At 47.0% G+C, this 13,612-nt stretch overlaps 5 protein-coding genes across 5 annotated transcripts; 2 read left to right on the top strand and 3 right to left on the bottom strand.

Moving 5' to 3' along the window:
• Positions 1–373: 373 nt before the first annotated feature.
• V8C40DRAFT_278864 (uncharacterized protein) lies at positions 374–2,770 on the top strand (the record flags this gene model as incomplete). Its single annotated transcript, XM_083221124.1, has 4 exons — positions 374–573; positions 639–1,871; positions 1,984–2,269; positions 2,318–2,770. The coding sequence occupies 4 exons, from the start codon at positions 374–376 to the stop codon at positions 2,768–2,770; spliced, it is 2,172 nt and encodes a 723-aa protein (XP_083066940.1).
• A 1,387-nt stretch (positions 2,771–4,157) lies between these two features.
• Positions 4,158–5,870, top strand: V8C40DRAFT_285026 (MDR family MFS transporter; the record flags this gene model as incomplete). Its single annotated transcript, XM_083222275.1, has 3 exons — positions 4,158–4,304; positions 4,364–5,173; positions 5,223–5,870. 3 exons carry the CDS (start codon positions 4,158–4,160, stop codon positions 5,868–5,870), a joined length of 1,605 nt encoding a protein of 534 aa, XP_083066939.1.
• Positions 5,871–5,893: 23 nt separating this feature from the next.
• Positions 5,894–7,998, bottom strand: V8C40DRAFT_156135 (cytochrome P450). Its single transcript, XM_083211379.1, has 4 exons — positions 7,762–7,998; positions 6,822–7,672; positions 6,701–6,752; positions 5,894–6,644 (listed from the first exon to the last, which is right to left on the bottom strand). Exons 1-4 carry the CDS (start codon positions 7,894–7,896, stop codon positions 6,021–6,023), a joined length of 1,662 nt encoding a protein of 553 aa, XP_083066938.1. The 5' UTR covers positions 7,897–7,998; the 3' UTR covers positions 5,894–6,020.
• A 1,613-nt stretch (positions 7,999–9,611) lies between these two features.
• Positions 9,612–10,680, bottom strand: V8C40DRAFT_285023 (phytanoyl-CoA dioxygenase family protein; the record flags this gene model as incomplete). The annotated part of the gene is made up of 2 exons (XM_083222274.1): positions 9,820–10,680; positions 9,612–9,742 (listed from the first exon to the last, which is right to left on the bottom strand). Exons 1-2 carry the CDS (start codon positions 10,640–10,642, stop codon positions 9,612–9,614), a joined length of 954 nt encoding a protein of 317 aa, XP_083066937.1. The 5' UTR covers positions 10,643–10,680.
• An 824-nt stretch (positions 10,681–11,504) lies between these two features.
• V8C40DRAFT_278859 (fungal specific transcription factor domain-containing protein) lies at positions 11,505–13,272 on the bottom strand (the record flags this gene model as incomplete). Its single annotated transcript, XM_083221123.1, has 2 exons — positions 11,505–11,959; positions 12,018–13,272. 2 exons carry the CDS (start codon positions 13,270–13,272, stop codon positions 11,505–11,507), a joined length of 1,710 nt encoding a protein of 569 aa, XP_083066936.1.
• Between the last annotated feature and the right edge of the window lie 340 nt (positions 13,273–13,612).

Here is a 13,612-nt window from a genome sequence, read left to right as displayed (position 1 = left end):
CACGCCTCCCCCCCTCCCCCCCCCCCCGCTGGCCCCGCGCCGCCCCCCCCGGCCCGGGCGCCGTGGTCTTTGTAAACACACGGAGGATATTGCCCTTCGAGGCTGCTTCGGTATTGCGCAGCAGTCGAAGGATTGTTTTGCCTAGCGAGCGCGCGAGCGGAGAAGCTAATGCGTGTTGGTTTCTCAGGACAGGCTCTTAGGTATCACTTTAGTGGCGAGCTTCGAGCTTTGCTCTGGTGGTGAACTGTGGGGAGCGCTCTGTTGACCCTTGTCAACACTTGCAGGTGCTCCAATTGTCCAGTATAATAAGCGCCCGATCTTTGACATTCTCTCCACTAGTAAACGCTGCGACACACGACGCTTTTTTGCCAAGATGTCTGACACTGTTCGTCGGAATGGGCAGCTATCATCGTGTGAGCCTTGCCGCAAATCAAAACTGCGCTGTGATCATGGCCGACCTCGATGTGCTCGCTGCACCAGGCGCCGGCTGACAGAGCAATGCTTCTATCATCCTGCGCCAATGGCCCGACGCCAGCGCAGCGAGTCGCGCGTGGCCGCAGCTTTGCAGGTCATGTTAGTTTTTGATTCACACGATGTTGCCGCGATTGAGAACTTACACGCCAATCGGGTCCCTCTAGAGTTCCAGCTGATGCTACGCAGCGGCCGCTTGAGACCTTGACAGAGGTATCGAGCTTAACAGCATTGTCCTCGAGTTCATCCTCGTCCTTGCCGACATCTTCTTCAGCCACATCTATTTCTGCTCCATTTGATCTAGCTACTGGTTTGGTTACTATGCAAACTTCTGTTTTGTCACCAATAGAGGCTGGTCGAACGACATCCTCTCGTCAATATCCATCGCTTACTCGCACTGGAGTTTCTCATCTGCAGCAGCCATTCCACGTGAATTCTTCTCTCGTAAGGGAGGGCGAGAATATACTGCAACTGCTCCTTGAGCATTATTCTCACCCAGATCTCGAAGAACTAGTCGATAACTGGTACACAGATCTCGGAGACAGCCCAGTTGGTGGTCCTTTAGCCAAGGCGGCTTGGAGCGCAATCCAGAGCAATTTACAAAACCTTCATTCCAGTCGATTACTGAATCTTCTCCAGGCCACCTCTCGAGATATTTTTGAGCACACTTCTCGGCCACTCAACATGCCCACGACCGCCGCAGATGGCGCTCTTGAAAAGGAGCTTTGCGCTATCCGATGGGAAACTGTTGGAATGTATTTCGCGCTCATCGGGATGGTTATTGCATCGGCCAAAACCCCCAGTACTAGTTTCTCGGGCCGCCAGTGGTTTGGCGACCGTAAGGCAACGTCCAGTGATGCCTTTGATGCCTGTATGCGATGCGAAGCTCTATGCAATCGCGTTGGCCAAGTGAACGACCTAACTATGTGGCTTGCTGTCCTGGCTACCACACTTTCCACCTGGTGTTTTGGGGATGATTCTTGTCAGGCCTGGCGTCTAATGGGGAATTTGTCGTCCACAATATTCGCCCTCAACTACCACAAAGGCTTTCAAGATGACATGAACACCCCAACATACTTGGTCGAGCTTCGAAAACGAGCCATCGCCCTATCACACGAGCTAGACAAGTCCCTGGCGACGTTTGTCGGTCGACCCCCACGCTTGAATAAGAGCTATTGTACCATACAATTACCCCTTGATCTCTCAGACTCAATTATTGTCGGGCCTGCCGAACTGTTAGCGCTACAGATATCGCGACTAGATGGCGATGGTTGGAATAAAGACATGTGTGTACATCCAGCGTCTCGTCAACGAGCGATTGTTTGGCTAAGCTCGATCCGTGAGGAAATTCTTGAGTTGTCCCTGGGAACCATAACTCAAGATCTCGTTCATGAAGCCCAGTAAGCGCTTAGCCAAAGATCAACCTCTCCTCACTCTCTCTATCTCTTTTTTTCTTCTTCCTGTTGTTGTTGTTGTTGTTGTAATTGCGTGGCTGACAAGGAATTTATTCAGGGAAATACTGACTCGGGCATCGTCGACCTGGGAAACTATGCCTCAATTCATGCAGTATGAGCCATCCCTATGGGGGCGAACGGCACCTTCAACCATTATAATGCTGCTGAGCCTAAAACTTGAGTATTTGTATAGCAAATTTCTTCTATACAAGATGCTAGTGAATCAAAGCAATAGCTATCGTCATGCATTGATTCAAATTTCCCACGAGACCCTGGGCTTGGTCCTCTCAGTAATGAAGAAGAGAGATGTCATTGGCTCCCATAGGATCGATTTGGAATGGACGGTAAGCAGTTCCCGGCCTGCATTGCTGGTGCGAACTGACCCGCCGCAGATAGTATTTTACGCGATGCCATGCGCTAGTGTCTTGATTCTAGAGTTATTTCGACTAGCCAGCCTACCAAAACCACAGCCATCCGTCGCTTTGAATAGGTCGACCATTATCCAGGACATCAGCGTTCTCATATCGTGCTGCGATTGGCTAACTGAGTCGGGAAAGGGCAATTATGAACTCTGCAAACAGGCTCAGTCGATCTTTTCGAAAGCTCTGGATCAGATCCTCAATAATGAGATGCCTTTGACACGCCCACTGCCAACCAGTCCAACTGTAAGCATTAACGATGCGCTATCGGCAAAACTTCCTGAGGTGCAAAACCTGGACACTATTACTCAAGACCTACAGTGGGCAGCATGGCTAGACACTGTTGACTTCCAGGGGGAACCATGGCTGGAGATGCTTAAACCGCCTACGAATTTTTTTGGGGACCTCGACGATTACTGCTGCTGAAGCTGGTAACACGAGGAAGCTTCAGGGTAGGAATAAAACTTTACATATACCTTAGACGGAAATTCTGTGTATCTACAAGGTGACGAAACATGAAAAGAACATCTCACGCATCTAGCTGCAGGACAAATCCTGGCATCTTTGAGACTGACAGCGGTGAAGAAAGCAAACCGGCTTTTAATAGGATTAAAATGTGTGGTAAATCTCTCCAACTCAACCGATCCAGCTGCTCCTTGACACAATTCTTCTTATCTTCAGCTTTCAACAATGAGTTACGCATGCTCCTCTAGAGTTGGATGGACGATATCCTCTTCTATTGTAATATTGTCAGAGTTTGAGCCTTGTGGTGTGCTAACAATAACACTGTGGCTGCATGAGCGCCGCGTAGTTTGTAATGCGGCGTTGTTGGAGCTATTTTTTCGACTTGTTCAGCGCTAGTGAATAAGACGGCTGGCAAAATTTCTCGTACCTGTAGCGAGCAGTGCTTCTGTCCTCCCACGCTGGTTCCACCGTCGTCATCCAGCTGCAATTCTGAACATCTTGAGGCAATCAGTGCACTTCACCACGTTCGCGTTCGATTTCATCTTGCTATGCAAACATCCTCTGCCATAAACATGGATATTGCCCGAGTAAGAGTTCAAGAAGACTCTGAGCCTCTTAGGGTGAGACAAGGGTATCGTTGCAGTTAAGGGTGACTTCACTCGTATTGCATTTGGTGAGAGAGACAGCTCATATATCCGTAGAATTATGTGAAGTACGTCCAAGATTCACGTTGTCCTGTATAATCGCGGCAGTGAGAAGCGCATGAGGTAACCCTGTTCCCTGAAATGTCTACAGTATTTGTATTTCTGCTCATGAGCTTTTTAAAGAAACCTAGTTTGGGTAATTGCGCAGTGAGAGAGTCAATCTCACATCCCCATTGCTACTCAGTGGATGCCCCCGCCTTGAACAAAGTGCAGCAGGCTAGGTGGTGTAGTGCAACATAGACCGATGTGTACATCGTGGAGGAACCTGAAACGAGAGACACTTTGCCTAATCATTACGCGATAAGTCCCAGGCATGCCGTTGTCCACAGTCTTTCAGACCTAACACTCAGCAAACGAGCGCATAACGGTAACAAGGCCGAGGCCCGAAAGAGTTGGCTGTCCTCAAGCTGCAGCAGCACGCAGGTAAGTCACAGCATGTACCCCTGTTACTCCGAGCCCCGATCAGAGTAGAGGTCCGATTGGTCAATTTGGTCCGGGCCTTCCACCAGCGAGCTTGTGTAAGTGTGTTGTGAAGGCTACATTAATTTGGATGTACGGGCGTCCTTTGATATGGTTTATTTTGTTATATAGTTGTATTCAGTGCATTCAAAAAGACAGGTTTGTTTCTTTATCTAACTATAATTATGGAATGCCCAAAGGAAAAAAACATGGAAGCTAAATCACCAACCCTTGAAAATGCTCCAACTGAAGAGGACTCAAAGTATCCTCGTGGTATGCCGTTATTTCTCAACCTCCTCTCAATAATACTAGCAACTATTGTGTGCGGCTATGTATGTAGAGGATGCAACGCCATGATATTCAATCTCGGTTTTTGCTAACATTGAGACAGGACGCCAATTGCGTGACGACTATTATCCCGGTTGTAACAGACAGATTCAACTCGCTCAACGATGTTGGCTGGTATGGCACTGCCTTCTTACTGGCTTCGGCATCTTCACAACTCTTCTACGGAAAACTATATCTTTTTTACCCGGCTAAAATCGTCTTCTCCACCGTTGTCTTCACCTTCGCCATAGGAAGTCTGATATGCGCCATTGCGCCGAATAGCAGTTCATTCATCGTGGGCCGCGCCATTTCCGGCTTGGGAAGCGCGGGGATATTAGCCGGTACTAACATTATCATATCTCGGTGCGTACCTGTTCGGATGCGACCAATCTACTCCAGCATTATTGGGTCGATCGAATGCGTGGCCATCTCGATTGGACCATTGCTCGGCGGCGCGATAGCAGAGACTCTGGGATGGAGGTGGTGCTTCTGGCTTCTTCTGCCTCTCGCAGGCCTAACCATTATCATTACGATAATCTTCTTGGGCAACGAAGAAGGTGCTGCACAACCAACATTGACTCTCAAGGAGAAAGTTCGCCGGCTCGATGTGTCCAGCCTCGCGATGTTTATACCAGCCATTGTGTGTCTGATCTTAGGACTTCAGTGGGGTGGAACCTCCTATCCTTGGAGCAACTGGAGGGTCTTTGTGCTATTTATAATCTCCGGATGCTTTCTCTTTGCCTTCGGGGTTAGCCAATATCGGAAAGGCGAGGAGGCCACTGTGCCTCCTAGAATATTTCTTACTAGAACTGTTCTGTTTGGATCGTTGTACTCTTTCAACACTTCTGGAGCACTTTATGTTGCTGTATATTATGTACGTTTGACTGAATGGTGGCATATATCATTTGCTAACTTATAAGCAGCTCCCAATTTGGTTTCAGGCAGTGAAAGGGGCCTCGCCATTTGGCAGCGGTGTTCGCGGCCTTCCGCTGGTACTGTCTCTAGTGGTTTCTATTCTAACATCAGGGAGTATAACTAGTATCATCGGCTACTATACTCCAACAATGTGTCTCGGATCCATATTGATGGCGGTTGGGGCAGGTATGTTGACAACATTCCGCGTCGAGACGTCCATCACATTATGGATAATATACCAAATTATCTTTGCGCTTGGTATCGGGCTCGGGTTTCAGCAGCCAATCATTGCTACTCAGACGAACTTTTCAGGAAAGGACCTTCCAATTGCCCTGGTGCTGGTTAGTTTTATACAAAACCTGGGGGGAATTGTAGCCCTTTCCTCCGCACAAAACATTTTCACGAATCAATTAATGTATAACATACATAAAACGGCGCCTAATATTGACCCAAAGCTGGTTCAAAAGGTTGGAGTGTTAAGTCTAAAACTGAGCTTTACTAAGAAGGAGTTGAATGAGATACTTCCAGCTTACAACCTCTCTATTACTCAGGCACTTTTAGTGGCAACGGTTATGGCGTCAGTAACAGCGATTGGCTGCTTTGGGGTTCCTTTCTATTCAGTAAAAGGCAAGAATACCAAAGAGGATAGAGTATAGAAAAGAAAATTGTTCCAACTGGAGCGGACATCATTATTTCGACGAAGTGCGGGACAATTCTTTAGGGCATAACCAAGGCTAAAAGGCGCCCTAATACACCCAGTGATCTGACTATTAGCAGGATCGACTAGGCTTGGGGTTAAATTAATATCAATCATTCCTCTTGACTGTCATCATCATCCCCCCTCTCGGCCTTGCCTCTATCCCTAATTCCTGGAAGATAATATCACCAAAAACTGTGTCAAGGTTTGTATACGATGTCTTTGGTTTTGCATTTGGCTCGAGGCCAGCACACTCAAACTCAAAATCACGTACAACCATTAGTAAAATGACCTTGAGCTCATTCATGGCGAGGTTCTGTCCCAGACATGCGCGGGGCCCACGACCAAAAGTCCTGAAATACGACCGCGGAACTCCTCCTTCTGAATCTAGCCAACGTTCAGGGCGAAACTCCGTATGATTCGGGAAGAAGTCTGAGTTATAGTGGGGGTCGTGGCCGTTCAAGACAATGCCCTGATGCTTATCGATTGGATAACTCCTACCTTGAACGGTAAGCTTGGCACCGGCATCTGCCTCCCTCACTGTGAAGCCCACTGGGAATAAGCGGAGGGACTCCTTGATGATAGCGTCTGTGTATGGAAGATCTTGAAGCTTCGCTGGCGCGTCTAGTAGCGATTTTACAGTACCATCAAAGTCTTTGCCGAAGACGTCATCATGCTCTTGTCGCATTTTTTTAAGCGCTGTTGGAGCGTGCGACAGGAGCATGAAAATGTACTAGGTTAAGTTAGTAGAGTAGTAAGAAGTTTTATATTCCAACAGGTTGTACGCACGCATAAGCTGTCAGTGGTAGTACCATGACCACCAAGAAGCAATCCCTTAATGCTATACAAATAACGTCTTAGCTAGGGCAAATTGGCAAATGGATGAATGAACGAATAACAAAGCACTAACTTAGTCAGAAGCAATTGGGTATCCGTGTATGATAGAGTTATTTGCTTTGTTGTTTTGGCTCCGCTGCTCGATTCGGATTGCAGTATATGTTCTCGGAGCATCAGATCTAGAATGCTGCTCGGGTCCTTTCTAGATGGCGTAATTCCCTCGTTCAACAATAAGTTTAACCTGTCCTTAATTTTGCCGAGGATCAAAGGATGAAGTCTGCCCAGGACCTTGCGTTTCTTCCACCACTTTGCCACTCGTGCGATGGGGTTGTAGCTTGCAACCAGGTCTGTTTGGTTGTGGGCGAGGTCAACTAATTCCCTAAGGTCATTTAAGTACGGGCTGTCGGCTGTCTGAGCATGAAGACGAAAGTTGAAGACAACACGACCAATGACGTCAAAGACGAGCCTTGCGGACAGCTCTTCGACGGAGAAGACTTCTCCAGATTTGGCATATTTCGCAAGGGCGGCACGGTACAAGGCGCACTCATCAACCATGACGGCAGTTAGAGTGCGTATGTGAGACCATGAGAATGCTGGAGCCATGGCATTATGCAGTCTCTTCCAAATGGGGCCATTGACAGTTGCGATAACATTGGGGCCAATGATTGGGGACAGAAAAGCTTCAGACATTGTGTGCTGCGGGAGAGGGTTCCGCACTGTGACCTCTTCCATAAGCGTTGGATCTGTCAAAACAACGCTTGAGTCCGCAATTGGCCACAAGTCGAGGTAAAATATGCCTTTGAGGTTATACTTTCTGGCAATTTCCGTGTAGTATGCCTGAGGGTGCGAGTTTTGGGGAATCGTCGCAGAGACCTCACCCAAAACCTTTAGATGACCCCATAGAGCGCTGTGTGGTGGTCCAGGCTTCAAATATTATCAGTCACTACGTCAATTCATGATAAAGATGAGGTGTGCATATAAGAACAATATTGTTCTTCAGCTTCTGTGCATACCAGATTCCGGTAAAACCGGCGGTGTCGGTAACCTCGTTGGAGGACTTGAAAGGCAAATGCAGACACCAATGACCACAAAGCAAATGCGACGGGATGGCCGGCGGCCAGTGAAGAAATGGTCTTGAACACTTCCATCCTTCTCTTTTCAAGGCCAACTGTTCGACGCCTGTTTGGCGATGAGGTTGAGCAAAATCAGAAGATGCTGACCTGCGACGCGATACACAGCCTCATGTGACGTGACGCTAAGAACCCGTCTACAGCTACGCGTTCTTGGTTATCTGCCTCATTTCTTCACTAGTACCTTATGCGGGGAACGAAATTTGAGAGCTTATCATGTTTGCAGTACGGCCAACGAAAAAGTACATTGGTTGGAATGACAATTAGGCTATTCAGTGTTAGACTTTATTACCTGTACGCGTTAGACACCGAATAAACACAGAGTCAGCGCTAAAGCAGTATGTGTAGTCAGTTCTCTTAGCTTGGCTCTATTATAACATGTCACAAACCTTTTCTAACCATATGGGCCGAGGTGTACTCCGTACAGTATACATAATTACTTCAGTCATCCAATGTCTCGGAGGCTATCTGGCCCACGATCCATGTGTACATGTCCAAGATCTATGGCCACATCAAGCTTCCCGATGTGCTCAATATCTCTAACAGGAGCGAAGTTCATATGCCTGTGGAGTGAGTACTACTGCCCGTCTTTAAGTTTGTAGACGTCAGTTACCAGCTAGCTATGGAGCTCTCGGGCCAAAGTCCCAGCGCCAAATCTCTCCCATTATTTTGAGGCTACCACATAGCCACTCTCTTTGGCGGCCTACAAGGAGAACTCCAAGCCGATTGAGTAAAGCAATTGATGTCAACTTTACACATCTGTTCAAAGTCATGGCGGTCTTTGGATATGGCAATGACTAGAAACCCCATATATCCCAGCCGGCTTACCCTGTGAGTTGGCACATTTGTATGGAGCTAGATAAAAGGACTTCGTTTCGTCCTCGATAGAGTTTACGTTATCAGCGAATGATTTAATTCTGGCTCGCGAATTAAGACGTAGATCATTGAATTTCGTCTTATACTGTTGAAAATAGTGTCACGAATCTAGGAAGCATCGATATCCGAGCGTACAGGGAACAATCTGGCTAAAAGTAGGGAGGCTCTATTGGCAGTATAATGGCAAAGCAGTAGGCTAGACCAATTAGCCATACAATTCAACGGATATATTGTCTGGGTTTTTGCCTGCTGTGTTTCCAAATAGTTGTTCTTACTGCTATGGTACAATCTGAGCGTGGCCCGCCAATGCTTGGCTATACAAATCTTGAAGACAACTTCAATCTTATAGCTAAAAGATATGCGTATTAATATGTAGTCCAACAGGACACTAAATACCATTCTACACCTTTTCTGAAATAGACACAGCTCTTGGTGCATTAAATAAATACAACGCCTCCGACCGATATCCATTAACCTACTCATTTGCTACGGCACAAGACAGTATGAGGCTTTTCTGAGCTTCTGAGGTTAATTATTAAATTACCGAGTAACACTACGGAAGCTCTTTCTACTTGGCTCTATAGTTTAAGTTTTGAGCTAATCCATGGGGTTAACATAACCAGTCATTATACAGTACGTGAGCGCTAAGACACCCGGACCTAGGCTCCAACATAAGCTGACGAAGGAGACCAGCTTAGAAAAAAGTGGACAAACAACAAAGTAACCAACGGAGAACTTATTGGTACAAGATAGCTTGCGGCTGGAATTTGGCTCTTCGTAGTTAAGTTGGTCTGTCTTATTTTTGTTGGATCAGGCAAGCGGACACCGCTGTTCCCCCCGAAGAGATATTACACGCTTCACAACTTGCTGAGGATTCTGTTTTCCTTTTCACCAGCTTCTTTGGCAAAGGTGGGAGGGTTGTAGTCTACAGGACCCTGTAACCATCGGATCAACCGATTTGTGGCTTTTTTAGGATTGAGGCCATCAGCTTTAATAACTCGTCGTTAGCAATTGCTCTCTGTGACTCGTGACGGAGAACATGTCTTGATTAGCGGGAGAGCTTACCATAACCCACGAAGGGAATAGCACTGCGATAACCCATCATATCGACAATCTTCTTCGGGATTTCGCCCGAGAGTGCTTTTCTGGGATCAACAGCGAGCATTAAGTTCTCCAACGGCCGAATATACGGCTGGCAGTACTGAATCGTTGCAGCATATCGTGGCTTATCGCTCCTATTTGCTCCACCAGAGTGCCATGTTGTACCGAGAAAATAAATAACACTGCCTCTGGGACAGACGACTGACTTGGCTTCTGACTCTTCGCCCAATCTGTCACTGCCCCAGAGATGGCTTCCGGGAATAATTCTTGTGGCGCCATTCATCTCGGTGTAATCATCTAACACAATCATCGTAGCAGCCGTGACAGGAGGTCGAGGTCTGGGCAGCCGAATGACACTATCATCGTGATGAAGGACTTGGGCCTTCTCGCCCGGGTTGATAGTAATTGTCTCCATGATATAGATCAGGTAATCATCGTCTAGGAAGAAGTTGTTGAGTGCGTGGACTTGGGGTATCAGGCAAAATTTGTCAAACACGCGCGTCTTGTTCAGCAAAGCGAAGATACGATTCGTCTTAAACCCATCAAATGAATCACGGCCAATGCGTGGGCGATGACCATGAAGTCGATCAATCTCTGCTTTTGCTTCAAGGGCCTCTGCTTCTGTAAAGGCGTTGGGAATGACTACATATCCATCTCGTAACACAGCCTGGGCTAGAGAACGTATGGCTGGATCCGACGGGAGCGGTTTTGGCTTGCGCAGATAGTAGTCTCGATCGATTGGGTCAGAGGCTTGCGGATCGGTGGTAGATGAGGTTTTGGTCGGCATAATTGCGAACTGTTGTGAACAAAGATGTGTAATTTCCTTGGTAGTCGACACTTTGTCATATAGTTCACCCCGGCTTAGGGATTAAATGGATGTCTTCTGTCGTACCTTATATCTACACGGATATTCTCACTAACATGTTACTGTTACGTATGCTTACCATTCCAAAGGGATAAAGCTTACCCTATCTCGCTAGTGCTGATGATATGTGGGCGTTGGCGATGTTTCGGCCGTAAGACTGGGCTATGGGAACTGGATGCAAATCTCACCTCGGCTGGACGGGCGAAGTAGACATTTGCCTTGTCGCGCCATTATTACTACATATCATGGGCCAAAATAGAAGATGCTAAGTTCAAAACTGAAAATAAAAAGAATCATTGGTTTAGTCTTTATTAGTGTGGGCAAGAAATGCATCAAAATCACCTGGAGTGATATTCCCTCGTCTTCCTTTCTCCAAAGCAACTATACTCGTGACATGGACCCAAAACAGAGGCCAAATAGCTTACCAAAGTACCGCAAAAATGACGCTAATGGGATGAGACTAGAAATTAATGAATCTAAACATCACTCCATCTACCCAACCTTTACGCTCTACAGCTTTTCCGCGGGGAAGCATTTGGTTGCTCAATCAGTTTCGCTGGGTCGGGTTGGGCGTGCTAAGTGGGGAACGTGGTCCGTTAAAAATTGAACTCGTTCAGGAGATCCGGTTCGCTCATGAGCTTGGCTTCATTATGGGCAGGTACACTCAGAGTTATACGTGGTTGGCATAGTTATATAGATGAGTCGCGTCGTCGTGCTCTCCCAGTACACCAAGCAAGAAGTCCTCAATGCTGGTATCTATCCCCTACAATTGAGAGAATCATCGTCAATAACTTCTTACAAGATCATTTGTGATCTGACTCACCAGCGAGTATTCATTCGAGCCGACGCTGTTTGGGGTGTTCCAAGAAACGTCCTCATGTAGTGTTGGTACCGAGGGTTGATCTTGCACGAAATCGGATAAAGATCTGGGCCGAGGATCAACTAAGGTAGATGATGATAGAGTTGCATCGTCTTGAGAGCTTGCAGGCTCTAGGGAATGAGAAAATGCGGAACACACATCGCCGTATCTCTGGGACGCCGCCTCCATATGGTCTGGGTAAGGAGTTGAAGAACGGCGACAGATACTGTATGGCAATAAGAAGCATTGTATTGTGTACTCTTTCAGACCTCGTTTATAGGCATAGATATTTTTGGCACCGGCATCCCTGCTTTTCTCAAGTAGAGTTTGGATCCACGATGTACACATGGAGGAGAGGCTACCTTGGCTTGCAAATGACTCTACATGAGATAGTCAGTCTATTTGAGAAGATTAACACATCTTGTCAATGCATCATACCTGGCACTGCATGTTGCATCAGCAGGAAACATGTTAAGATGAAGGCGTGTAATTGTGTTGATAGCAACAGAGAGCTGGTTAGTTCTTCATGAACTAAGGTGTCCTGGGCTGACAAGAAGACGGACGCGGAATCGAGACAGGCCATCTGGGAATAATGGAACATTTTTTGATCTTTGGGATAAATGACGAAAGTTTGGTGCACAGCCAGAAGACAACGGCGAATATGCAAATCCAGGATAGTAATACGGGCTCGCCACCGGTCCTGTAGAAGACTTGGGTGCATCGGTACCATATCTTTTGATGTTGAGTGCAAGTGTGACAAAGCTTTGTTTAGCTCAGTATCGAAATCGAGTACTTTCTGGTACGTTAATTCACACTTGCGACTGGTGAGTGCTTGGCACACCTCAAGTCTAAGTGGGAGTGATTGCAGCAATGTTATTTGAAACCAGCAATCCGTTGGGAGATTGGCTGCGGCGCCAAAGCAACCCTCTTCCAAATCTTGGTCGTTCAAGTTCGCAGGCGCTAGCGTGTCGAACATTTCCAGTGTAAACATTGGCACGAGACCTCTATCCAAGGAATTGGATATTTCGATTTCCATAATCGTAGCCCATAGTCTCCTCCTCAGTTCAGTTTCGGTAGCAGAGATATGGGCCAATTTTCCCGGATCCGTATGAAGACCCATCACTACTGCCAGTTTCATCAAATACCCTGTAGTGGCATATGAGTGCCAGTTATTGGTTGTAAGAGGTCTAGTGGGAAGGGCTAGAAGACAGAGTACTTGAATCAGGCCCAGGGTTGGTTTGATCACTTCTAAATGAGTGAATAGCCAAGACTCAACGGCTTGTAGCCATAGGAGAGCTGTGTGCCTAGGCAATATTTCTCTTTCAGAAGACGGAGTATTTTCGCCAGCGTGCTGTAATTGATATCCAAGCAGCAAAACGAGCAGTAGTTTGGCCGGATATTCCAAGGCAGTCGTCGAAGGATCTTGTCGTAGATGATGGTACTCCTTCCAAAATGTAGGCATATAAATTATTCGAAATTTGACTTCCCAGAACGTCTCGTAATTTTTGATCAATTCCGTAGCAGTGTCGTGTTGGGGAATCAGCGAACAGAGATAGGTCCACTCAGCTCGTCGAAGAGGTGGCACATCTTGCCTCGGAATGCGAGTAATCTTGTTCACAATGTCGTTATGTGCTTGCAGAGTGCTTGGCATCGATACGATTGCTTGATGGACATAGTCATAAAATCCATCCATCTATGTGAATAGCTTTAGCGACCTAGATGATGTCTGGAGAAGAGGAAAAGAGAGATCGAAAGGGGGGGGATTACTCTTCTCAGTAAACTCTGCCAGCTTCCTTGCCCATGGTAACACCATGACGGAAACAGTTCACTGGCTTTGTTTTCATCTAATACTATGCGTTGACTTTGCGGATCTTCGGGATTCAAGTTTTGTTCTCGGCCTGGGGGTGAGCCTAGGCTAATATCTGGTGGTGCTAAGGGTACCGGCTGGCGTAGAACTGAGCTTTCTGTAGAACTAACTGGTAGGTCTCTGGGGCGAGGTGCCTTTGTGTATGTGCAGACTCTCTTGTCCACTG

Source organism: Trichoderma camerunense, assembly GCF_050948025.1.
Source record: "Trichoderma camerunense strain CBS 138272 chromosome Unknown V8C40scaffold_39, whole genome shotgun sequence".
Lineage (NCBI taxonomy): Eukaryota > Fungi > Ascomycota > Sordariomycetes > Hypocreales > Hypocreaceae > Trichoderma > Trichoderma camerunense.
The sequence above is the reverse complement of the archived record's forward strand: the minus strand, read 5'-3'. Positions and strand labels throughout refer to the sequence as shown.